The sequence below is a fragment of the Dysidea avara genome, chromosome 1 (genome assembly GCF_963678975.1).
Source record: "Dysidea avara chromosome 1, odDysAvar1.4, whole genome shotgun sequence".
In the NCBI taxonomy this organism is placed as follows: domain Eukaryota; kingdom Metazoa; phylum Porifera; class Demospongiae; order Dictyoceratida; family Dysideidae; genus Dysidea; species Dysidea avara.
This window is the reverse complement of record NC_089272.1, coordinates 61,270,639-61,297,168: the sequence shown is the minus strand read 5'-3', so window position 1 is coordinate 61,297,168 and position 26,530 is coordinate 61,270,639. Positions and strand designations below refer to the sequence as shown.

Below are 26,530 nucleotides of genomic sequence, written 5' to 3'. Positions count from 1 at the left end.
GGTTGAGAGAGCTTGCTGTTCACCATTGGTGTTTGCAGCTACTGGTGGCATGGGGCCCACTGCTACAACAGTTTTTAGGAAGCTTGCTTCAATGTTGGCTGAGAAGCTCAGCATTAATTACAGCAAGTCAGCAAATGCTTATTCTGGATGCGATGTAGGCTTTGATCTGCAGTGATATGTTTGAGGGGTCATTGCTCTTCAGTTGGCCGTCCATCAACCACTAATATTGATCTGGCCTACTCCGATGGTCGTTTGGAGTCTGGCGGCCTTGTTTGATTGCTGGTATTTCCAGCTGTCCAGCACTTTAACACCTAGTGCTGGGGGTGGTGGCAAGGGCAGTCCATCTAGCCCGGGAAAAAAACAACAACATATGATGAACATCACACAATGGTAGGGGGATTGATTTGTATAAGTTGATTTTTTTGGATTGTGAACAAAACTTTAGCTGTCCATATCATGAATGGCTGAAGCGAATTTGCTGTGTGGCCTACAGACAGCAATATATAGTGCAAAAATGGTGTGCTTTAGAGAAGAGAAAATGGAGCTATGCAGGCATGAAACTCGCCACACTCTCAAGCTATATTTCCATATTTTAATTGCCACAGTGTTTTAACTAGTGCATATGATAAGAATGTTCCAGTTATATACAGTATATACTAACCAATAGTCAGTACACATGCTTCTATTTATATGAACACTTCTTTTTGCAAAGCCAATGTGATTAACATATAGTACAATAGTACTGTATAATAGGTATGACTAAGGTATGGGTGTGGCCTGTGATAAAATCTCACCCAAAAAGCTACCTCCATTTCCCCTCATGATGACATGACAGTTTTGGTTGGGTAAAATCTATCCCAAAAATGTGTTCAGATTGTTTTCATTAAATTGCAGAATTTTATTAATAAAATTATTCAATCGAATTTTCTGCTGCCTGCTTGATGTGTTCAGTCAAGCATAGTGCAAAAGAGGATACAGCTACAGCCCTACTTCTTTCACAGAAACACTTCGGATTCTTAAGAAGAAACCTTTGGCATATTGATAGCCATACAATACATGCGCTATTGTCTTTTATCCTTCCATATACTATAGCGACCATTACACAGTATGGCTTTGATCTCCAGGTGTGCACAATTCACAATGTTATTGTACCAACATATTGGAAGACACATGTCTCGGCTCCAGGTCGGTATTTCAATGAGCTGTGCTCTGTTGTAGATGAGAAATCGCCTTAGATAGAATGCTTGTAGAATGGTATGCACAAAGCATATGTATGAAAAAAGACTACTGTTGTAAGTGAATTAGTCAGGTTTAACAGCATGTAAGTGAATTAGCCTGGCAGCTATGCCAGACCTTGGTGTGTATTATATCAAAAGTAGGCTGGTGCAGCTGGAATGTAAGTGGACGCCCTTGTGTATAATTGGATTATTAGATTCATGATTGCTGCTGATCATGATCTCACTCATGAATATTAAATTGTATTACATATGTGAGGGTACACTAGCTACAGTACAGCTCACAGGTAACGTCGCGAGTATACACATGCGAGTAATGCTTGTATCTTCTCGCGGGATCATTCTTTTGCAATGTACTGTACAATACCTGTGGAATATCGTGTGGATATGCACTAGCTGCATGAGAAGCTCGCCACACATGAGAACACTCGCTACTGAGTTTAGTAACTTCATACAATACTTAAATCACATAAACATTGTGATCGGTCCCATAATTATGTTCGTGCAAGCCTAGCTAGCTAATTATACAATAGAATGCAATAAACGCACGCTGGGCCCGCAGAACGCAATGCGTGGAAAGAGAGAGAGAGCCATCGTTACATGAGAAAATATGTACAGGAATGAAAAAGAAAAAAGCATGTGTAACCTCGGACTGCATGCGACCACAGAGTAGGCTGTCTAGAGCACTACTGTGGGAATGGCAAGGTACAAAAAGAGAAAAAAAACACACACACACAATTACAATGATAATTACAATATTAGCTAACTATGTATCTAGTTCGGACACCACTCTTTACATTGTCTTGCCATGAAAATCCTCTGAGAAGCAGAGATACTGGCAAAGGCTGCTTCATCTAACCAACTCCTGATTCCACTTTTTGATGTGTTTAACTCAGGAAGGATAAATCTAAACAAATCGACCAAGTTCTGGATAGAAGAGACTTGGTAATGCCCCAATACTGTTATCTCAATTGTTTCATAATAATTAGCGATGTTGAGGCGATCAAATTCAGCCAACAACTGAAGGTAGCTAATCAGTTTTGTTCTTAATTTTATGAAAACGAAAAAAAATCCGTAAATTCTAAAGCGCTTATTTCACAATGAAGGAAAGTGATAACACTACAAACCTTGGTAGCATCGTGATCCCAGAAGCAAGAGGAATTCCAAAATCTTTGTTTCGTGTCAGTACTCTCAAGGAGACAGAAGATATCAGCGTTAGTCTTCCTTGCGTTGGACGAGCGGTTCACTATCGAGTATTCTTACATTCATTCGCCTTCGCCGGTCCAGGAAAGGCTTGGAAGACAAAACTTACCCAGCAATGGATTTGCTTGTTCATGGAGAATTTGATGGTGCAAGTTTCATCTTGGTAGAGAATTGTTTTCTTCTAGAGTTGAAACTTCGGTTGACTATTCCTTTAACTATCTAGATAAAGAAAATACGAATTAGAAAAATCATTACCTTACCTGGGATTGGAAACAGAGGTAATTAACACCAATCAACAGATTCACTCAGCATTGCAAAGAGCTAACTTAGTGCAACGTAACTCCGTTACATTAGTCCGTGGAACAAAAAGAACTTGCGTTAGAAAAGAAGAAAACAACACGTGAATAATGGTGACGGTCCGTTGTCGTTGTTAAATAAATGATAGGGATAAGCATTACAGTATTAGGTAGCTTAATACGGTGGGGTCTATTCTACGGAACGGAATGATGGACTAAACCACGGAACGGAACGCTTTCTTCAATTGAAGCTTGCAACTTACCATTGCTGAAACTGCCTTTACAAGTTATCTGTGGCACCTCCAGTGGGTGATTAAACATAAGATAAAAAGAATTAAAGGATCGATTGTGGGTTCTTGTTGGTTGTCATTAGTAACGAAGTATTAATTGTGGGATGAGCTGTATCAGTGATGTTCATCCATGGTTCATCTACGGATATATCAAGAAGGGCACTTTATGTGAGCTGTTTTGTTTATTTGACGTTAGAAAACAGTCTGGGCTGGCTTTTCAAGTCGTAAGTCAGTGTACAAATAAAGCAAGCAGGAACTGTGACTGGTAACAGGAAAGAGCCAGCTGAATTAAAACTTGAAGAATTTCATGCAGTGTGTGAGGAGCAAATATTTTGGCAGGCCGCAAGGAGGCTATAATCTACACATCACTGAAGTGTATATATGCATGAAGTTATTAGCAACCGGTGCAGCGGACTAATGCTGTGTTCAATAGTGAGCTGATTTTTTCTGTTGCACAAATTCAAGGATGTGTCTGACTGCTAGCCTTAAATCAGACTAAATGCTAAAACTCCAAGATCAACCAAATCTCAATTATAAGATTTCTATGCATGTGAAACCATGCCCATAGCCACCAGACAAACGTGATTTGGACCAAGATGCGTGTGTAATTTCAATGTATCTAGTCAGACCTGAAATGGAATGCTCACATTAATTACATACCACCTAAGAATCCTAGGATTTCTTAAGTGTAACATTTCACATGCTTCATTTCAAACAAAACAGGTTAAATTTGTTCATCTATTTTCAAGTGATTCCCAGTCCAGCTGATCCATGAAATTACAGTGGGATCACATGTGTTTGTTACAGTGCGGGCTGCTCCGTGTTGGATCTACTCTAGAATTGAAATTTCAAGGTAGACTGCCAATGTACCGACACTGTTGTAGCATGTTTAAGTGGAGGACAAATGAATACAGTATTGCTAGATTATTTATGTATACAAATTTTTCATAATGAAATTGATATCCCATTTTGATTTGTATCTCCACTTTGCAACATATTCAAAAACAAGAAGTTACCACCTTTTAATCTCCAACCACTGTCATTAATTAACCAAGATCTCACCAGTCTTTGATCTACAATTTTGCTTTGGAGCAATAATTATCTAAAGGCTCTAATTCATATTAAGTATTTAAATTTGTAATTCACCTTATTGTAGTTGTACTAATTTCATTGATTTGTCTGTATGTTTTCTTCATTTTCCTTTGAAGTTGTACAGTATAGGTAAACAAAGATAAATTTTCTCTCCCATCTTATTCTAGGATTTCTATTGACTAAGAAAAATTTAATTATTTGTATACAGGCTCAAAATTGAGAAAATATAAAGAAAGTGAATTAATATTATACAGTCAGTTTGCTTTTGGATAATGTCTCCAACCGCAACAAAAATTTGATGAATCCATGCATCTCACGTCTGAGCATTCTGAAAGTGATACCTCCCTCAATCAACCATATATTCTGTTTATTAGATTGAATAAAGTCATGATCACCTAGCCTTTTCCTGTCACCAGTAACTTTCTAGTTAATTTCTCTGTGGATATTACGCTCTGAAACTGAAGAAATTGAGTGGTCTTCTAAACTATTTATCTTGTCAAGATCAACAGAAACAACTGACATCCAATCAGCTACAGTAACAAAACTTGCCTTGGTCATGCAATAAATGAATTGAAGAGACCTGCTTGATATATCAGGCAGTAGAACAATCACTGCATGAGACAGTTATTAATATTTTATTATTATCCTATTCCATTTTCCTGGAGGTTCCACTGATAAAATACAATTTCAGCAATGATAGCGGCTAGCCAAGCTGCAAGTTTTGATTCAGAAAGCATTCCATTCCATAAAATAGACCCCATCCTGGATTCAACTCATTACTCAGGCTGAGATATCTGGCATTAGTCCACTAGGACCACTACTCTGTTAATGAATCATTGATGTTCACACAATATAGCCTCCTTGAGGTATCTGAATGTTTGCTCCTCACACACTGCACAAAATTCCTTTAGATTCTGCTTAGACTAAGCTTGTCACCATACTTGTTTCCTTTGTAGTGTAGTTACATACTGATTTATGCCGATTAGAAAGGCTGGGCCCCAGACTGTACATTCTGAAGTCAAAGTAAGCAAAAACAAGTTGATGTTGTGCTACTTCTAAAAACCAGGCGCCATGCAGCTAGCTAACTCATCTGGAATAACTATAGACAGTATATACTACTATGAATTAGCCAACTATGTATTACTACTTTACAATAGGGTAGTTTGGGTTGTGCAATAATATAATTAGCTATTTCTCGTATTTCGTAATTCATTAAATATTCGTAATTCGTTCAATTACGTTGCTATGCACTGCTAAGGAAGCGTTTGTTAAATAAACCACTTTTACCAACATATTACGCACAAAACTATCTTCTAAACTGTTTTATAGTGTGACTAACGTGTTTTTTCCCACAAATTCTCTCGACAAAGCCTCAAAGCTGCTCTTCATTTTCGTTCGCGTACGTAAGGGATACGCCCCCTTGCAACTCGAAGCGATAGGCTATTCCTGGCAGTGTACGAGGCTTGCACCGTTGTTTTTCAGTTGCTAAATGGCTGAAAACCTCAAGGGGAAGGTAGTCTGAGGAAAGTCACCACACCCGTATTTCAGTTCGCCGAAAAGAAACCACCTCAGAGCAAAGTTCACCTGTGCAGAAGTTTAATACAGACTTCATTTCACTTTTACTTCTTACGTAAAAGCTGCTTTCACCGTTATTAAACGATTTTGCTCACGTGGGTGCGTACGGACAAACATAGGTAGATAGATAGGTACACACACACACTTTTACGAAAACAATTTCAGTAAACCAGGCGCACGCCCACAGCCGGCCGAAGGCCGGCTGTGGGCGTGCGCCTGGTTTAACAACTCACATACTAGTAAAAACAAGTCATGCATTAAGTTCCTTACTTGATACATCCGAAGATGAACACATTGAGTCAGCTATTCCCTCAATTAGTAGAACTCTACTTCGTTACTAATAACATAGATAATATATTCTACGTACCCTATGCTAATAACAACCAACAAGAACCCACAATCGATCCTTAAATTCGTTTTATCTTTCTTGGGGTACGTTTGATTACCTGCTGGAAGTGCCACCGATAACTTGTACAGCAATGGTAAGCTGCAAGCTTCAATTTGAGAAAGCATTCCGTTCCGTAGTTTAGTCCATTATTCCGTTCCGTTCCGTTCCATTCCGTAGAATGGACCCCACCGCTTAATACTCGTTTGTAAACCGTCAGTAAGTGTTTTGTGTAGTATGGTGATAGCTAGATGACTGCATACCGGAATGAAATAGCTGTCTCTGGTTCTTTTCATTACAGGTGCCAAGGCAGAAGACACTTTTGAGGATGTTGCTTTTATTATTAAGTCCACAGAGGCAATAGAAGCAAAAGGAAGTTACACAGAGCCTGTTTGCTAGACGGCTGGTGTTTTGCTGCTGAAAACAGCTCCAGTTACAGTTTTGATTTAAAATTGCCAAGCCAGTTATGCCACATTGTGATGGCAATGCTCTCAGTTATGCTGCCAACTATGTTTGTAGACATCTACGTAAGAAAATTAGAATGTGAGAGAGAATGTACATGAAGCACTGCTCAAAGAAATAGTCCAACTATGCATACCAATTCGTGGATTTTCATTGCAAGATTCTGGGTTGAAATCAACCAAAACAGCACTAAAAAGCTTACTTAAAAGACTTGTATGATAGCATGTATAAGGCCAGGCCAAATTAATTCGCAGTTTATCGTCACCGCCCGCATGAGTTTTTAGAAATAGAGCAATAATTTCATAATTCATTATTTCTCACGTGTAATCATTGCTTACGCTTCCAAACTCGTTTTTGTATATTAAAACATGGTGTGTGCAACAAACGTGACGATTATTCCCAGCCTGGACTCGTTAGTACCTTCAATAAGGCCACTGCAATGAGATAACTTGTTTCTCATCAGCTTCTCATAGAATAACAGATGCGGGCGGGCGGGTTATCTCATTATCTCATTATTGCACAAGCCATAGCATATTTGTACAAAACCAGTATAATAATCCTTTATTTTAGGCTATTGGCGGGATGCACACCAAGCACTGATGCACACTGAGGGTAAAATTCCAAGTGCACATAAACTTCAACTTCAGTAACAAAGCATTCAAGTCCTTTGCGAAAGTTCCACCAGTCTTGGAGTCGTGTACCATGCAGCAGCAGTGTTAGCATGTGGGGAGGGGCTGTGTAAGCTTGTGGCAGAAGTAGCAACACTAAAGCCACTATGTCTCTTAGATATGATGGCCCTGCACATAGGGCATGCAGGTCACGATACCAATGCTAGTGTATGGTCTAATGTACACTGTAGCACTCACTGTTGATGCCTTGGTGGTTGTTGATGCTCCAGAAAGCTCTCTAATCAACACAGAAGTAAAAAACACTCATAAATGGTGTCTGTATCTCAATGGGATTGCAGTTTTTCATGGAAATAGTGCTTTTCTACGTGATAAACCCACTACCACAACACTAAAAAAAGCCATGCTGCCATCTCGTGCAATAATGAGTGCGCATGGGCAAAAGAAAATTTTGGTGCGGGTGGTTGATGAGAAACAAGTAATCTCATTGTAGTGGCCTAAATGGATTTCTAAAGAGAGATCGCATAAACGAATAGCTAAGTATTAACAGTGACATAATCAAATAAGCTCTGCAATCATTTTTAAAGTAGCTAGTAACTGTGTGAAGCTACTTTTTAAATGTTTTTCCATGTTAAAAATATGAAAAATGACCTCCCGCCCGCATGACTTTTTCAAATATCCCGGACGATAAACTGTCAATCAACTTGGCCTGGCCTAATATAAGAAAATACGAAACATCCATATGTAATTGTTCACAAGGCTATATTACTTTGTGATTACAGCAATACATTGATATAAATGCTGGTGCAAATAAAAATTGAACTCTAGTAACTATAGTATATTCACACAAAGGGAATGTTTCTGCAGGAGCAACTCCAGTACAGTTTGTCTTCTAATGCTAGCCATGTATCACAATGTTTCAGAGAATTTCTGTTTTACACATAATTTAGCTACATCCACAAAAAGTGTTCCTTAATGGTCCATCATCTTAACTTCAATATACAGAAAATTTTTAGTTTTTTGGATTGTATCAATGCACAATCCACCCTGTAGGAAACAAAGTATATGCATACAAAGTATATGCATACACATGATGACAGTACATTGCTTCACTCTACACTGCAACCTTTTTAAAGACTCAATATCAGGTGCAGTGTCAGTGAAGGAAGACATAGGTATAGGCGACAGCAGCAGAGACACATTCAGTATATTGACACACCTCTCAGTGGGATGGACACCGGCAATCCCTTAAGTTTAGGTTGGAAGTGCTTTTACTGCTAAGCCTAAGCTTTCTATTACCTCTCCTGTCATTTGTAGAGTGGGAATAGTAATCATTGTAAAATGTGTAGTTGTAGTTAAATTGAAATACTTGCATGTGCTTCAAAGAATCGAATATTTCACTACAACAGTACAGGAATATAGCTTTCAAAGGTATTCTTATTGATTTGTATATGTATGAATTACTGGAAATACATCAGAAAGTAAGCTAAAAACATCTACAAAAAGGCCTGTGAACCCCAAACTGTAGTGCTGCAAAAATTCTTACTTCACAGTTCATGCTGTCGTTTCACCAAATAACGGCGGAACTAAAGGTTTTGGCTTACATGAATGGATACGCTAACGTCTTAGCTTTCAACCAGTACCATTTACATGGAAAAAGAACGCTTCTATCATGCTCTCAGAACCCCGAACCATGAGGGTGCGATCTAATAATCATTTTTGCACAAAATGTGTTCTACGAGATTTGCTCTCGAAATTTAGATGATCATACACCAGGAAAACAACCGTATAACTCTTACCATAATAAGAAATCCTTTTCATCTCCGCTTCTAGAAGGCTTATCTGTCCTTTCTCTTTGTTCTTCTTGTGCCAGATGAATCCATACCGATCAAAGGTAAGGTGTTGATTATTGCAATGCTGACGGCTCGCGCATTTTGTATTGAATTTACTCCGGTTTCCAATCCTGGGTAAGGTATATATTATCTATGGAAAAATGCACTAACTGGGGTTCTGTGGCATTACTTGGCGACCAATCCATCTAGGTTTACGGTAGCTATACCATAGATTATAGAGAGAGTGGATAGAAAACTAATTTTTACGTGCGCACTCCTCACCTACAGTTCCATTTACACCTTTTAAAAACCCTCTTATAAACGCTTGTAGAGAGAAGTTGTTTTCTTCGGGGTTTACAGCAGCACAAGGCGACTTCATAACTCGAAGCAGAGCTGCCTAATCATTGTTGTCGAGGGGTAAGCCATGCCACAAATTCGTACTTCAAAGGGCATGAATCGTTTTGAAGTTGAACATATTTTGCCGTTTTCAATCATAACAACCAAAGGACTCTTTCGTCGAAGTTTTAATACATTTCGGGGTGTATGGCATTCATCAGTGAATGGTTTTATCTGTCAAGAATTATCCAATTCCATTCCCGTTGCTGGTAAGGTGTACCACAAGCTCGTAGGCTGGTGTAGGTGAGGAGTGTGCACCGGAATAAAACTCGACCAGGCAGCGGATAGTGGATGGAATGCCTAGATACACAAGTGAGCATTACCAGAGAGTACTATAAACCATTTCGTTCCACTAGATAGCGATACAGAATCGTGTAGGGATGATTGTTAAGACAAATTTTAATGAGTCACGTGATAGTTTTCTATCCCCTCTCTCGATAATCTATGGCTATACTGCTAGCTACAGTACTGACTGTAGTCCGTGACAGAGTTGAGTAGGTTACCAAGTATTCGGTAGCTACAACACAGGCATTGCAATAGGAGACTTCACAGCTGGCGGAACTGAGCCAGTTCCACCTCCCAAGACCATAGGTGAGACCTGTTATCTGGTCTTGCGTGACGCTCTCGAGTAAAGTTAGCTATCATGGAGCATTACTGTAGCCTTGCTGCATCCACACGGGTCACTCGAGTGCACGTCACACGCGTCATGCGTGTACATGCGATGTTACCCGTGAGCTGTACTGTATTTAATAGTGGTCGTGAATTGATAAAAAAGTTTGCAAACAAATATAAGAAAACATAGGATTTTAAACTGAAGTACAATTACTGCATTCTTTATGATTTTGCTAGTTGAAACGTACATTCTATTAAACCAATCAGTTAATATTTAAAATACTAAGGAGTCTGTCACATAGTCACACATACAGTTTCAATAGTATTACAGTGTATATACCTTAGATTACAGTTTACATTAGAATTGGTAACATATGCATAATATAAAACCCTACCCTATGTCAGCTTCCTCAGATCTGCGACGCTCATGTTCGCCAGGATGTTTCTGGTGTTTAAAGGATTTGCTACTTTGCTTGCTACCTCCAAAAGACATCTAGTTAAAGAAAATTATGCTATACAAATTTCATCTTGTAGCTAATTAAGGTACACTGTAAATAGTGGGGAGTAACAGTAACTAGGAGGGAATAAAATATTGTACTCTGAAAGGGAAGTTCAAATTACTAGGAGAGTAATAGTAACCCATAAAGGATAAAGAATATTCCAAATAACTGAAGGCAATAAACTGAAAAGTTCACATTAGCAGCTAACTAGTAAACCTATATAGCTAGCTAGCTATGTATACTGAGGTCACAATATAGCCCGTTATATTAGACTTAGTAAAATATCTTACTATGGTAAGTAACTAGTGATTTTAGTGCAAAAGGAAAATAAGCAGTTTACAATATAGTTTTCAAGTTGGCTCACTTTTCAATGGCAGCCAATTACTCATGTTCTGATTTACAGGCTAACCCAGTTAAAGTACAGGAAACCACAGACAGAGTATGAATCCTGGAGGACAAATTGTCACTCAAGAATATTTTGAAATACACATGCATGATTTTGAAATACACATGCATGATTATTAAATACCATTTCATTACATGCACATTAGAGTGAAGAGTATTACCATAAAAAAGTCTTCTTTAGAAATGGAGCCAGGTTGAGTAGTTGAAAGTGGCTTACATTTCTAAGGGATTGTCTTGCTTAGGTGACATTAAAGCATTAAAAAATTGTTAGACATTATTTACTGTTTCGTTCAATGTTTCAAGCTTGTATCTGAGTTGTTTCATGTAACACACTGGAAACAATGGAAGTGACCACTGCTAATGAGTGTTTAAGCACCTTATCATGACATAGTTAAGACTAAGGGAAAGAGAACGATATTTGGCAGACCCTCACCGGCCTGACTGAGATGATAGCCTTTCACTGACTCGGTATGTGGGCCACCAGTATTCAGCCAGGCCGAGTCTACTACTCTGCACTGCTAACTACTTGTATTCCAAGTTGAAGACTGTGACTGAGAAGAAGAAAGCCTGAAAGCCAATTCTTTTATAAAGTCAATACATCCTTCTGCTTTCAGTCAAAGTTTAATAGCAGATGCGATACTGCATGGTAAGCTGGTTTGTATTATTGATGCATTGTCATTGTCTTTTACATTATTACAGGTTCACTTAAGTAATTGTGTTAAAAGGCAAGTTAGCAACTAGAATCTTTAAGCTATAAAAATACAATGCACATTGTGCATCTTATCTTCACTTTCCAAGTTATTCTTGACCTGTAAGTATACTATATGCTTGTAATTTAAGCCACATGATGTGTTAATTGTTGCAAATCGATTTCTTGATAATGATGATAATGAACTAACTGTGAAGGAAGACATATATTAAACAATTTCATCAAAAACAAAATGACCAAAGAGTCGGTCCAAGAAATTCAGGAAGAAACCAAAGTGCAAGAATACAGGGCAGGAACCAGCTAAGTGTATCACAATATTTATCAGTCAACCACCACCAACAGTAACAGCAGATCAACCAACAGTTTCAACATCAGCGGTAACAGTAGATCAACCAATGATTTCATCATCAATGGTAACAGCAGATCAACCAACACTTTCACCATCAATGGTAGCAACAGATTAACCAGTGATTTTGACATCAACAGTAACAGCAGAGCAACCAACTGTTACAGTTTCACCATCAATACCAAAAGAATAATGGTGAAAGAAACGAAATCTTCTACTACTTTGGCAGTTGTAACTGCATATCAAAATGGTTCTATGATTGCTGCAGTGAATAAAGGAAACACGTAAGCAAGTAATGCTTGCAAATAGTGAATCTGGTAGCAATCTGAAAGGCAAATATTTAAATTTGTATGAAACTGTAGCTTGTGGACTTAAGCCTACAGACAGACACATAGATGCAGTCAACCAACTTTTGAAAGACAAATTCCCAGATATTCAGGGTCTGGCAACACCGTTACTTGGACAGACGTTATCATTTCCTTGTTACAATTGTTTTGAAGTTGCAGCTGGCTTCTTGTATGCTCAGATACTCCACTGCCTTGCCAATGATCACTGGCTGACTTTGCAAGTACAATTTAATGAAGATATAATAAGAGTGTTTGATAGTGTGTATTCACACCTATCTTTTAAAGTGAAGAAACAAATGGCATCAATTATATCCCAAGTACCAAACTACTGATTTAGATGGAAACGGTTGCTCATTAAGATGATATTTACAAGTTGGCGGGGATCGCTTAAAAGATATACAAATACTCTCACATTTCTGAGGATTCAATTTGAGTTGCCACAAGTGTGTCCATTAATATAATATTATTTTGGTAAAGTCTTCTTGAAGTAAGGCTTCATCATGAGGTATAACAATTTGCTTGAATAAGGAGATGTCATCAGCAAACAACTTAACAGTACTATTAGAAATAATTATGATGGACTTCATCAATGTATAGTAAAAATAACAGGGGCCCAAGAACAGAGCCTTAAGGAACACCTGAACGAACAGGAAGCCATTCTAAGAGATGAGGTCTTCTGATGTTATCATGCCATTGCCTGGAGAGGATTATGCCATCTCCTTTTTTAAACAGCAGTCTATCTCTCTGTCCAGAGCTTCCTCTTGGGTTCTTTTCTAGATGATAAATTGTTTCAGCAGCTTATACAACATTCAACTATTTGCGATCAAGTACGTCTGCATGCTGTATCACTTTCTTCAGATACCAGCAGTGATTGGGTTAAGGCATTGCCCCAACCATCCTTAGGCTTAGCTATCTCTCCTCGTGGCTTTATGATTGCACTTCGCTTGTGGCTTGGAATTCCTTTGTTCTTTTTGTCACCCATGTGTACTTGTATATCTGTTATCGATCATTTTGATGACCATCTCCTATGCTTCTCCCATGGCCCCCTACGTATTCAGCACCATGATGTGCTGATTTCTGTAGTACACCATGCCTTGCTTCAGGATCACCCTGGTGTTCTTCAGGAGCAGGTATCACATCTTTCAACCGCTCTTGTCCAGGGGATATTTACCACCGAGATTCATCTTGGTCTACAGCAAAACTCGGTGGTCAAGTGGGCTTTATAAGTAGTTACTGTAGTTAGTGTAGTTGTAGATAAAGTATTTGTAGCTTTTGCCGATCTAGTTAAATTTGGAAATAACCATGGATTTTTAATAAATTGATTTTTCTGTTGTTGCCACTTTGTAGCGCTGTAACTTCAAAAGCTTTTGGCTTCTAGAGATGAAACTTCAGTTGATCATCCCTTTGGCTATATAGATAAAGAAAATGGAATTAAACGGAATTCGAAAAATGCACTAACATTATCGGGTTCTTGCAGATCTGGTCACAAATACAAAGCGAACTTCGAAGGTGCATATCTCAAAGATGGCTTGGTGGATTCAGCTCAAATGTGAAAAAGGAGGTACACCAACCCAAGGGAGTTTCCACAGCAAAAGTGGTAAAGTTCCAGTAAGGCACTATTGAGCTACGGATACATGAAAATGGTGTTAAAACACACTTGTGTGCACCCACTGTACTTGTATCATGTGTCTTGATATATATATATATCTAATCCAAAACAGCCAAGCTGTAAAAAAACAGTGCGGCCCTCAAAAAGGCTATGGTGAAAAAAGATGTGAAATCCCAAAGCCGGTCTATGGCCAGCTTTGGGACATTTTTAACCTATCTTTTTTTCTTTGCCACAGGAAGAAGAAAAGATGAAGCAGATGTACTTTAAATATTTCTGATTTTATCAGTAAATGTACAAATTATATATATATAATACATATATTTATCACAGAACTCTCAATGGTGGTTTCTTTGTAACTGAACACTCTACAAGGTGACTTCTTCTAGCTGCTCTCTCTACAGGGTGAATTGTGTGTAGCTGAACAATCTACAAGGTTACTTCTTCTAGCTGATCTCTTTACAGGGTGATTTGTTTGTAGCTGAACTATCTACAAGGTAACTTCTTCTAGCTGATCTTTCTACAGGGTGATTTGCTTGTAGCTGAATTCTGTACAGGTGATTTGTTTGTAGCTGAGCTCTTTACAGAATGATTTTTTTGTAGCTGAACTCTCTACAAGGTAACTTCTTCTAGCTGATGTCTCTACAAGGTCACTAGTTTGTAGCTGAACTCTCTACATGGTGGCTTCTTAGTCACTGAACTCTCTACAAGGTGACTTCTTCTAGCTGATCTTTCTACAGGGTGATTTGTTTGTAGCTGAACTCTCTACAAGGTAACTTCTTCTAGCTGATGTCTCTACAAGGTCACTAGTTTGTTGCTGAACTTTCTACATGGTGATTTCTTTGCAACTGAACTCTCTACAAGATGACTTCTTCTAGCTGATCTTTCTACAGGGAGATCAGTTTGTAGCTGAACTCTCTACAGGTGATTTGTTTGCAGCTGGAACTCTCTACATGATGGTTTCTTTTTAACTGAATTCTCTACAAGATAACTTCTCCTAACTGATCTCTCTACAGGGAGATTTGTTTGTAGCTGATCTCTCTACATGATGGTTTCTTTGTAGCTGAACTCTCTACATGATGGTTTCTTTTAGCTGAACTCTCTACAAGGTAACTTCTTCTAGCTGGTCTCTCTACAGGGAGATTTGTTTGTAGCTGATCTCTCTACATGATGGTTTCTTTGTAGCTGAACTCTCTGCAAGGTAACTTCTTCTATTGATCTCTCTACAGGGCGATTTGTTTGTAACTGAACTCTCTACATGGTCGTTTCTTTGTAGCTGAACTCTACAAGGTGATTTCTTCTAGCTGAACTATCTCTTTCCATAGTTGCATGAACTCCCTACAAGGTAACTTCTTCTAGCTGATCTCTCTACTGGGTGAATTGTTTGTAGCTGATCTCTCTACAGGGTGACTTGTTTGTAGCTGATCTCTATACAGGTTACTTGTTTCTAGCTGATCTCTTGAATTTTCTTCAGGGTGACTGCTCTATTAGACCCTTTTTGTGGTGAATTTGGTGGATTTTGGAGGTGTCTAAGTTACTTAGACCCTTTTCATGTTTTTTACGCGCACCTGCACTGGTAGCGTTGGCAACGCATCGCCACCTGAAAATTAATTTTAAACCCGTAACTGTTGTTACAGGTGGAGTAATGGCTTGTTTCTACTAATGAACGCTACATTTCTCTGTTACCAGCAGCTGTCAACAATGTTAAGGTACAACAACTACATAAAGGGTCTAAATAACTTAGACTTCATACCACAGGGGTCTAAGTAATTTAGTAACCCTCAGGCCCTGTAGTAGTGCCTTCGCTTCGCTCAGGCGCCACAACACAGGGCCATCGGGTTACTAAATTACTTAGACTCCTGTGGTCTGAAGTCTAACTATTACTTAGGATGACTGCTCTATTAGAGTATCTCGATCTCGCACTTGCTGCACCAAGTTGGATTTCGTATTATAACTCCGTGGCTTTAAGTCTGATTCTTCTACACCATTGAAGAGCCTTTCTAAGATTGCCTTGAAATTATGTGTAGCTTGGAGGTTAGAAGACAAGTAAGTAGACTGATGATGTTTTATAAGATATTGCAAGGTTCTGTCGCACTAGAACTGACTACCCTATGAGATATCTCTCATCGACACTGTTACTAGAGGGCACAATAGAAGATATCAAACACCTTTTTCAAGAATTGATATACACAAATTCAGTTTCTTCCCAGCTACTGTCAGATTGTGGAATAGTTCACCTGACTCAGTTGTTAATTTGGATTCCTTTGAGGCATTCCGTAGATCTGCTACTAATTTTTTAAACAAATTATAATTTATAATTCTTTTTATACTTAATTAACTACTTAACTTAACTACATTCTATATTGCACGTATACTCTTTCAGAGTCCTGCAATTATTATAATAATAATAAGATGATTTCTCCATCTGTACAGTGATTTTCAAAGCATTACCCCAAGCGGTTTATCTGGTAGGCATGGCAAGCAGTCGTTTTTTTATTAGCTAATCTCGATTGCATAATTGTTACACACTGTTGGTTGTTTCGTTGTATCTTCCTGGTTTTTAGCTCGATTTCTTTCAAACCACAAAAGGTTTGAGGTTTAACAGTTAACCTATTCATCCACCGATTTTCAGCTTCTTCCCATAAGCGGTTTACCCTGTAGGCGTGACAACATATTGGTGTTATTTGTAGTGAATAATCGCTCATAACTCTTTGTCTGTTTATTGTATTCCAGCCAAAGTTGGTACCGATATGCGCCTTTATACCCCCCTCTGTGTGCCAAATTTCAAGGCAATCGGATATGGCGTTCGCGTTTTATAGCAGTTTTTGTAAGTGTGCGAAAAGAGGAAGAAAAATAATAATAAGAAAAAAACTAAGAAACTAAGCAAATGTTTGAAGTCGCATATCTCGGGAACGCTTGAAGCGATTTCGCTCAAATTTGGAATCTGGAGTGCTGAAGTTGGAGGGAGTGTCCACAGCAAAAATCGTCTTGTTTCATCAAGGCACACAGTAAATTCAAATGGATCAATTCAACCTCCATAGGTAAATTTAACCTACAATTTTTTTGTTAAAATGATCATCTAAAAGTGGTTATAACTAGGGTAGGCTTTTGGACTAAATCAGTCAAAATAACTAGGGTAGGTCAATATAACTGTTAACTTAGGATGTTGAAATAACATATTTGGGTAATTTCAGTGTGTATGGTCAAGTTTACTATGGCACAGATTAGATGACCAGCTACATGGTTAAATTTACAGTACACTAGCCATTATAACATTATAACATTTGTGTTACATCCCACAATCAAAAGTGAACATGGAGAACATAGGTTTTATATACAATTTGAAACTTCTATAAGATCAGGTATGTTTAAAGTATTAAGATGCAGTATGTAACAATTATTGCGAATATGTGTCACACATAGATTAATGTATGTTATTACTAATGATGACTGACTTGTTAAGTAATGTAAACAAACAAATAAGCAAATATTTTGTGACGAGAGTTAATTTTACCACAGATGGTTAAAATAACCATGATGGCAAGGTTATTTCAAACACTTGGCTAGAGGTTGAAGAGACTTTAGGGCATCTGGGTAATATGACTATATCTTACAAAGTTAAAATAACCAAGTATATCCTTGGGTCATTACTACCAAAAAATCGGTCATTTGAATTGCAGGTAAAACAACCCAAAAATTTGGGTCATTTGTACCCATTTGAATTTACAGTGCAGCACAGAGCTACGGAGGTGCGAAAATTGCATTTTCGTTCTTCCTGTCAATATACTCACGGATGTTGCGCGCCGGCTTCTTGGGCCGCACGACACACTACCGTGTGTCTTGACACAGATGTTGCGCGCCGGCTTCTTGGGTCTCACGACACACCACCGTGTGTCTTGATCCACTCAAAAACAGCTAAGCTGTATAAAAAGGGTGCGGCCTTCAAAAGCCTGGGTGAAGAAAGTTGTGAGATCAAAGGTGGCGGCCATGAATTGGCTGCAATGATGTGGATGATAATGAATTTTAGTAATAGTATTAATAAAATGTAATATCATCCACATCATCGAAGCCAGGATTTTTTCTCCTTTCTCCAACTTTTCAAACACACCTTAAGTAGTTAAAGTCTAAGTAGCTAAAGTCTTTGAGCAGGCTGTAGGACCAGGTGTCCTACAGACCTTCAGCACTTGTGCTGTAAAGCATTAATAAATAAATAATAAATAAAAAGCCATTTCATGGCACCATGCACCTTTTATTTCACAACTTTTTTCACCCAGGCTTTTTAAAGGCTGCACCCTTTTATACAGCTTTGCTGTTTTTGCGTGGATTTCACTTTATTGTAGGCTTTGAGGTTTGTTTTTGCACAAATCATTGTTTTTCTTATCTACAGGTGCAATGAAGACAATCTAGTGCTCTACCAAAACAGAAAATACTACCATTCTGATACCAAAGCCAATTTGTGACTGGGCCTGCGAAAATAGGGCATGTGGGTATATGATTTTTGCCTACTTTTTCAAACATTCATCACTGATAACGTTTTGTACCATTACACTATGGCAACATAATTTTGAGCATCTAGTAAGAATTTAATTGGCTTTATGATGCAAGTAACAGAAGACAAATACTCTGTTCTAGTACTGAGATATGACCTGTAGAGTGACGTGGTGTAATCTGTGTCCACATGCCCTGTTATTGCAGGCCCGGTCACATTTATAGTGATATAAATTATTGCTTGCTTGTATAGGGAACCACTGATTATGCTGGCATAATAATGAGCATAATACGTGCCTGAAAGGGTTGAGAATAATGCTAGCATAATAGGCAGAACACTTGTGCATTACCATAAATTCTTGCTTATTAAAATACATATTACAGAAAAAGATCGATATAGCTACTCTAATAGAACATTCAAAGAATAATCTGACAGCTGTCTGTTCTATTAGAGTATATCGATCTTTTGGAACTTTCTATCAAATGATGATGTAAATATTTCAGATCTCATCCAATTTAAGAAAAGGATAACAGGACTGCCCTTTTAATTTTTGTAATCTAATCACTTTGTGCATACATTCTCCTTGTGAGGCCTGCACACTAATAATATAATATATGTGACCGGATTTGCGAAAAGGTACCTTTCCACACATTTTACATACTAGCAAACAAAATGATATAACATTTGACTCCTTACACTGATTAACTTGCACTTGGTATCAAACTGCAGCCAGATACTGTAGCTACACTCATGGAAAATGTCAGGTAATGGTATGCTGTGATTAAAAAGTTATGAAGCTTCAAAGTTCAAAAATGGGTCAAATTTTGTGTGTGAAAAAGGTACCTTTTCACAAATCCGGTCACATATATATATAATGTTTTCTGCGGCATGCATTTTGACAAGCAAGGATTTAGAGTCTGTACTTCAGCAAATTACTGTTTTCATAAAGTGCAAATTTACTAGAAAAACATGGGAACTGAGGTATAAAATATAGCCATAAATATCGGGCATAATTTGAGCATAATACCAGAGTAAAGAGGTCTGCTTTTACTAGCTGCTTTTTCAAGTACAGTGGCAAGCCTAACGAGTGGTCTGGGGTCTTGATGGAGTCCTAGCCAACCAGGAGATGGCTATGTGTGGCTGTACAGCTCCGTGGTATTGGACAATGACCTTTGCTGTAAATTTCCTTTCATTTTAGCCAGTTTTGAGCCCTGAATGGTCCATAACTAGGCCTAATTCATCCCAAAACGTTCCTCTCCAATTTTTAACCACCATCTTTCCCGCCTTCCAGCCCCCCCGTCTCTCACCCCTTTGGAGCTTGCCTGATACAGCCAATCTCGGTTAAAAAACTATCTAAAATGGTGGAAAACTTAGCTGTTGACTACTTCAGTGGATGATCTGGAAAGGTAATAAATTGTTGTAAAACTTGTGAAAATTTGGTATGCGTGGCTACCACCATTGGCTAGCTACAGCACTCTGAATATTTAAAACCAGCGTTTCTCGATATTTTTAAATGGGCAATAAGACCGATTTTCCCAGAGATAGTCACATACAACCATAGATTTATAGCCAGATACATCAGAACAGCCAACTTACCACTTTCAGCCAAGAAACACACCAAGAAGCACTGATAGCTACTTAAAACAGCCAGAGAAGAGAGTTCACAGCTTTTGTATTAGTGTGATCACGTGATCTAGCCAAACCGCTATTTATTGATCAAGCAAATTACATGCTTACTAAGGGCTAAAATTTTCATTGCCATAGTGTAATAGTACTAGTATTTTAAAAATTGTTAATTTAAGTAGTGAAACAAGAGATGAATGATGGTATTACAGCATAGCTTGATGGGAAAATCCCTACTTTGGCATTGAGCAAAATTATAGCTAATGTGCCAAAGTAGGGACTTTCCTATCGAGCTATGCTGTAATACCATCATTCATCTCTTGTTTCACTAATTTTTATTGCATAGATCACTACTTCATTTTTATATTAACAATTTTTAAAATACTAGTTTGTTTAGTTTTTTTGTTGTAGCACAGAGTAGCTAGTTAGCTACAGCTTATTAAAATACTTACTGTGCCAAAATTGAAAGCACAAAGGTATGTAGTAGCATGCCTTTGATCGTAGTAGCAGTGGCGCTCAGATCTATGACGTGTCTCAGTACGATAGTCCACGTTCTATTGACCCCGGCCGGAAGTTGTTCGAACGAACAGCTTTCAGTTGTCTGGAGCTTACTCTCAACTAACAGGATGAAGCAATGCAATTTCCACTCGAATACTATCCAATCACTGACTCACTGATCTCGCCGTCCGGCACTGAGTGGCTGAGTCAGTGTGTTCAGAGGAACGAGCCATCGAGTACCAGTCCATCTCAAATCTCTTCGTCGATTGCAGTCCAGGTGTTGGCAAAAGTCAGAGGAACAAGTCATCAAGTACCAGTCCGTCTCAAATCTCTTCATCGATTGCAGTCCAGGAGTTGGCAAAAGTCGAAGTAACAACTCAGCAGCCTTATAATGTTTCACGTGCAACACTTGAAATTATAAGCGCCTCACTCTTTAGCAGCATAAGCACTTTCTGAAATAATTTTGTGGTGTCTACAGAAAAGTGTTGATACGGAAAATTAACGCCCCGGTATGGTTTCGATGCTTGAAGAAGATGACAACCAACCTAATTGAAGATAAAAGGAAAGACGAGACGCACAGGGCATACACTCGTCGGAACCCCAAAAAGCACATCCCACTGGTGAGTTTGTTGTTGTGGCGCAAAATGGTGACTGTGCGCTGCTTCATTTGGGTTTTAGGCTTGCAACTGTGGTCAGGCAGTGAGGCAGTGAGACTAAAATTGGGGTTTTTGGCAATTTTTAAAAATTTTATATCCGGCCACCTGTTACAGTAAGTGTTTTGTTGTATTTTATGTATTATATGGACTAGTACTATTCCGTAAAGGTGATTTTCGCCACGTAAAATGTCTGTAGGATGATATTTAAAGGCAGAATTTTGGGTGGTGCGTGAAATATTCACCATGATCCTTACTTAAACGGTACAACTGTACCATTTGATAAAAGTTACGAGTCAAGGAAGTTTGAAAAAGTAGGAAAAAATCATGTGCCAACATGCTCTATTTTTGCAGGCCCAGTCACAATTATTATAAACTGCATATCATGTGTGTTCACTTGAGGTGTTACAGAGACTTTCCAAGAGATTTCCCCTAAATAGATCACATGATAATTGTCAGTCAGGTGGAATTTGTTCTTAGTCATGGCTCTACAATGCAGAACGCGTACTTTATATTTTAGTATAAGCTGTCAAGAATTCTTTGTGTGCTGCTGAAGTTTTTTGTAATGGACGAGAAAGAACTGTGATGGTAGGGCAAATGCCCATCCCTTAGTCTTGCATGGCCAAACCACTATTTCCATGTATAGGGTGGGGAAGAAAAGGTCTGGTGCAATCCCAATACCTGTTTACTTCTGAGCTGTCTCCAGACTCTGGGGACGCTCAAACAAATCACCATGTAGAGAATTTAACTACAAACAAATTTCCCTGTAGAGGGATCAGCTAGAAGTTACCTTGTAGAGAGTTCAGCTACAAAGAAACCATCATGTAGAGAGTTCAGCTACAAAGAAACCACCATTTAGAGAATTTAGCTGCAAACAAATCACCTGTAGAGAGTTCAGCTAGAAAGTTAAAACAAATCACCCTGTTGAGAGATCAGCTAGAAGAGGTCACCTTCTAGAGAGTTCAGCTACAAAGAAACTTACCACATAAAGAGTTCAGCTGCAAACAAGTCACCCTGTAGAGGGATCAGCTAGAAGAAGTCACCTTGTAGAGAGTTCAGCTACAAAGAAACCATCATGTAGAGAGTTCAGCTACAAATAAATCACCCTGTAGAGAGTTCAGCTATACAAACAAATAACCCTGTAGAGAGATCAGCTAGAAGAAGTTACCTTGTAGATAGTTCAGCTATACAAACAAATCACCCTGTAGAGAGATCAGCTAGAAGAGGTCACCTTGTAGAGAGTTCAGCTACAAAGAAACCATCATGTAGAGAGTTCAGCTAAAAAAGTTACCTTGTAAAGAGTTCAGCTACAAAGAAACCGCCATGTAGAGAGTTCAGCCTCAAACAAATCAACGTGTAGAGAATTCAACTACAAACAAATCGCCCTGTAGAGGGATCAGCTAGAAGAAGTTACCTTGTAGAGAGTTCAGCTACAAAGAAACCATCATGTAGAGAGTTCAGCTACAAAGAAACCACCATGAAGAGAGTTTAGCTGCAACCAAATTACCTGTAGAGAGTTCAGCTAGAAACAAATCACCCTGTAGATCGAGGGATCAGCTAGAAGAAGTTACTTTGTAGAGAGTTCAGCTACAAAGAAACCATAATGTAGAGAGTTCAGCTACAAAGAAACCACCATGTAGAGAGTTTAGCTGCAATGAAATCACCTGTAGAGAGTTCAGCTAGAAACAAATCACCCTGTAGAGGGATCAGCTAGAAGAAGTTACCTTGTAGAGAGTTCAGCCACAAACAAACCATCATGTAGAGAGTTCAGCTACAATGAAACCACAATGTAGAGAGTTTAGCTGCAATCAAATCACCTGTTACAGAGTTCAGCTAGAAACAAATCACCCTGTAGAGAGATCAGCTAGAAGAAGTCACCTTGTAGAGAGTTCATCTACAAAGAAACCATCATGTAGAGAGTTCAGCTACAAAGAAACCACCATGAAGAGAGTTTAGCTGCAAACAAATAACCTGTAGAGAGTTCAGCTAGAAATAAATCACCCTGTAGAGAGATCAGCTAGAAGAAGTCACCTTGTAGAGAGTTCAGCTACAAAGAAACCATCATGTAGAGAGTTCAGCTGCAAAGAAATCACCCTGTGGAGAGATCAGCTAGAAGAAGTCATCTTGTAGAGAGTTCAGCTACAAAGAAACCATCATGTAGAGAGTTCAGCCACAAAGAAATCACCCTGTAGAGAATTCAGCTAGAAGAAGTCACCTTGTAGAGAGTTCATCTACAAACAAACCATCATGTAGAGAGTTCAGCTACAAAGAAACCCTGGAGTTTAGCTGCAAACAAATAACCTGTAGAGAGTTCCACTAGAAATAAATCACCCTGTAGAGAGATCAGCTAGAAGAGGTCACCTTGTAGAGAGTTCAGCTACAAAGAAACCATCATGTAGAGAGTTCAGCTACAAAGAAACCACCATGTAGAGAGTTTAGCTACAACAAGATCACCCTGTAGATGTTCAGCTAGAAGAAGTCACCTTGTAGAGAGTTCAGGTACAAAGAAACCATCATGTAGACTCTGAGAGTTCAGCTGCAAACAAATCACTCTGTAGAGAGTTCAGCTAGAAGAAGTCACCTTGTAGAGAGTTCAGCTATAAAGAAGTCACCTTGTAGAGAGTTCAGCTATAAAGAAACCACCATGTAGAGAGTTTAGCTGCAAACAAATCACTTGTAGAGAGTTCAGCTATAAAGAAACCATCCTGTAGATAGTTCAGCTACATTTCAAGTCACCCAGTAGAGAGATCAGCTGCTAAAAATATCCTGTGGGGAATAATTGGCATGTAATAAATATATGTATATAATTTGCATAATTACTAATAAAGTCAAAAATAATTGAAGTATTAAAAATCTTCTTATGTTCTTTTCTTCTTGCTGTGGTAAAGAAAAAAAAACACATGGGTTAAAAAAGCCCCAAATCCAGCCATAGGCTGGCTTTGCAGTAAAAAGAAGTGATATCTAGTCAAAAATAGCCAAGCTGTAAAAAAGGTGCAGCCCCCAAAAAGGCCATGGTGAAAAAAGATGTGAAATCCAAGGTGGTGGCCAAGAAATGGCTGTGATTGTAGGTTAATGGTAAAAATTTTAATAATGACAATTCAGATGAATTTGGTGCCGCTTGGTCTTGGCACAAAATTCATCTGAATTGTCGTTATTATAATTTTTACCATTAACCTACCATCACAGCCATTTCTTGGCCGCCACCTTGGATTTCACATCTTTTTTCACCATGGCCTTTTTGGGGGCCGCACCTTTTTTTACAGCATGGCTGTTTTTGATTAGATTATTTTATCACGTAACGAAATGCAAATCTATTGAGAGATGTTGCGTAATGCAGTACTAATATTGCGAAACCGACGCTACACGTAAGTAACTCACAGTAGTGGCCGCGCGTCTTTTAATTGATCGTGCGCTTCGTAGTTTCTTGGCCGCGCGACTCTGATTGTGCGCATTAGAGTAATGAATACGTGCCATTGTTTCTATCTTTCTTGAGGGTAAGTTTAATCACCCGCTGGAGGTCCGTCTGTAATTTGTAAGGGAAGTTTCAGCAATTGTAAGATGCAGGCTTCAATTTGAGAAAGCGTTCCATTCCGTAGTTTAATACATCATTCCGTTCCGTTCCGACCCGTAGAATTGACCCAACCACGAGTTCAACAAGGAATATAGCTATATACGGAAATAAATTTTTATAGTACAAATGAATATGCAAACTAAAGTACAGTCCCCAGAAGCGGTAGGGAAATGGAAGAGTGCAGAAGGGAGGGGTGTCGTGGGGATAGTTGCACTTGAATTTTGACAGATCAATGCATTGTTAGAATGAGGCATCGAAATCAATTCTGCGAAGGTAGTTAGAAAGATAGCAGTATAAAAGTGCAGTGATACGGTAATAATCGGACTTATAAAAGATTCAATTTTATCAGATTTTCTAGATTCTTGACCAAGATTCCATTTATTGGATTACTATTGATTTCTGTTTGATTCCGGCGGACCCCAGTGTCATTGGAACTACAGCTATAGCTACCGGTAGGTACAGTATGTAGATGCCCAGAAGTAGCTACGTGTGCAAAAAAGTGTTTTCCATTTTACAGCCCTCTATAATCTATGGCCACATGGGCAAATAGCACAGTCAGCAATCCCAGCACACCTATAGCTTTGAAGTGTACAGCCAACAAACAATATAGAACAAATTTTTGACGTCTCTCTGAATAATTATATTAAAGGAAGTGGTTACTGAACCGAAAGGTTTTTATTTTCGTGTTTAGTAGTTGCCCCAAGCATTCCACTTTAGGAGACACGTCTAGTAGTTCTAGGGATACGTATTGATTATAGGTTCTAACTAAGAGTGATGTTGCGCTTCCCTGTTTGTTGGGAAGTATAAGTTCGTGACGAACTAGGCTTGGTCCATCCGCGCCCTCCGAGAAGCAGCGATCGCTTCAAACTCATGCACCCTCTTCCCTACATACAAGTATAATTATTATAGGGTGTTTGATAATCTATACTGGACTGCTGAAACACCATGATAACCCTGGCAAAGTGCTTCCGGCTACCAGAGAAGTAGCTAAAAAGAGAAATACTAAGGTGTAGCGGCTAGCTACGTTTATTTATTTATTTTTTCCCGGGCTAGATGGACTGCCCTTGCCACCACCCCCAGCACTAGGTGTTAAAGTGCTGCATGGATAGCTGGAAATACCAGCAATCAAACAAGGCCGCCAGACTCCAAGCGACCCTCGGAGTAGGCCAGATCAATATTAGTGGTTGATGGACGGCCAACCGAAGAGCGATGACCCCTCAAACACATCACTGCAGATATGTTATATTATTATGACCTTGTAAAATGAGAGTGTGATTTCACGCTTCAAAATCGCACAATGCACGCTTGGCTTGTCACTCAGCAATCCTCGGTTGTCTTGATTCCAATCTTACCGAAAGACACGTAGCTATAGTAATACTAGCTACATGCGGCTATATAGTAATTTAGTTCATTGCAGCATAATAGCTAATACAATACTGAGTGTACAGTACTGCAGTACGTAAATTTGTGTCAAACTTGCAAGTGAATATTCCTTTTTCAGCTGTTATATTAGCTACTTTATTTCATTTGTTTATTTATTAAAGCTTTACAGCACAGAGGAACATAAAATTACATCCATTTAGTTAATTACTTCTGATATAAATGCAGCAATGTTATATCAGTCTCTTACCATTGTCAACTGGTGTGCTTTCCTTTCAGTGCTGTCGACTTCCTATTAGATTCAGCAATCATAAAGATTGAAACAGAGTGTATAGTTTAAACTTTTAAAGAAAATCATGTATGCAGTTGAACAACTGCACTTCAATATTTGGCTGCATG

At 38.6% G+C, this 26,530-nt stretch overlaps 1 protein-coding gene across 4 annotated transcripts in view; it reads right to left on the bottom strand.

Annotated features, from left to right (window-relative positions):
- LOC136239772 (uncharacterized) overlaps positions 1 to 26,469 on the bottom strand; it is a 132,562-nt gene extending 106,093 nt beyond the window's left edge. For all 4 annotated transcript variants that reach the window (XM_066030519.1, XM_066030528.1, XM_066030541.1 and 1 more), the window contains exons 1-2: positions 26,382 to 26,469; positions 10,400 to 10,497 (exon numbers count right to left, since the gene is read on the bottom strand). In XM_066030519.1, coding sequence (XP_065886591.1) covers positions 10,400 to 10,497; positions 26,382 to 26,384 — 101 coding nt within the window. In that variant the 5' untranslated portion in view covers positions 26,385 to 26,469. The remainder of the gene's footprint in view (positions 1 to 10,399; positions 10,498 to 26,381) is intronic.
- Between the last annotated feature and the right edge of the window lie 61 nt (positions 26,470 to 26,530).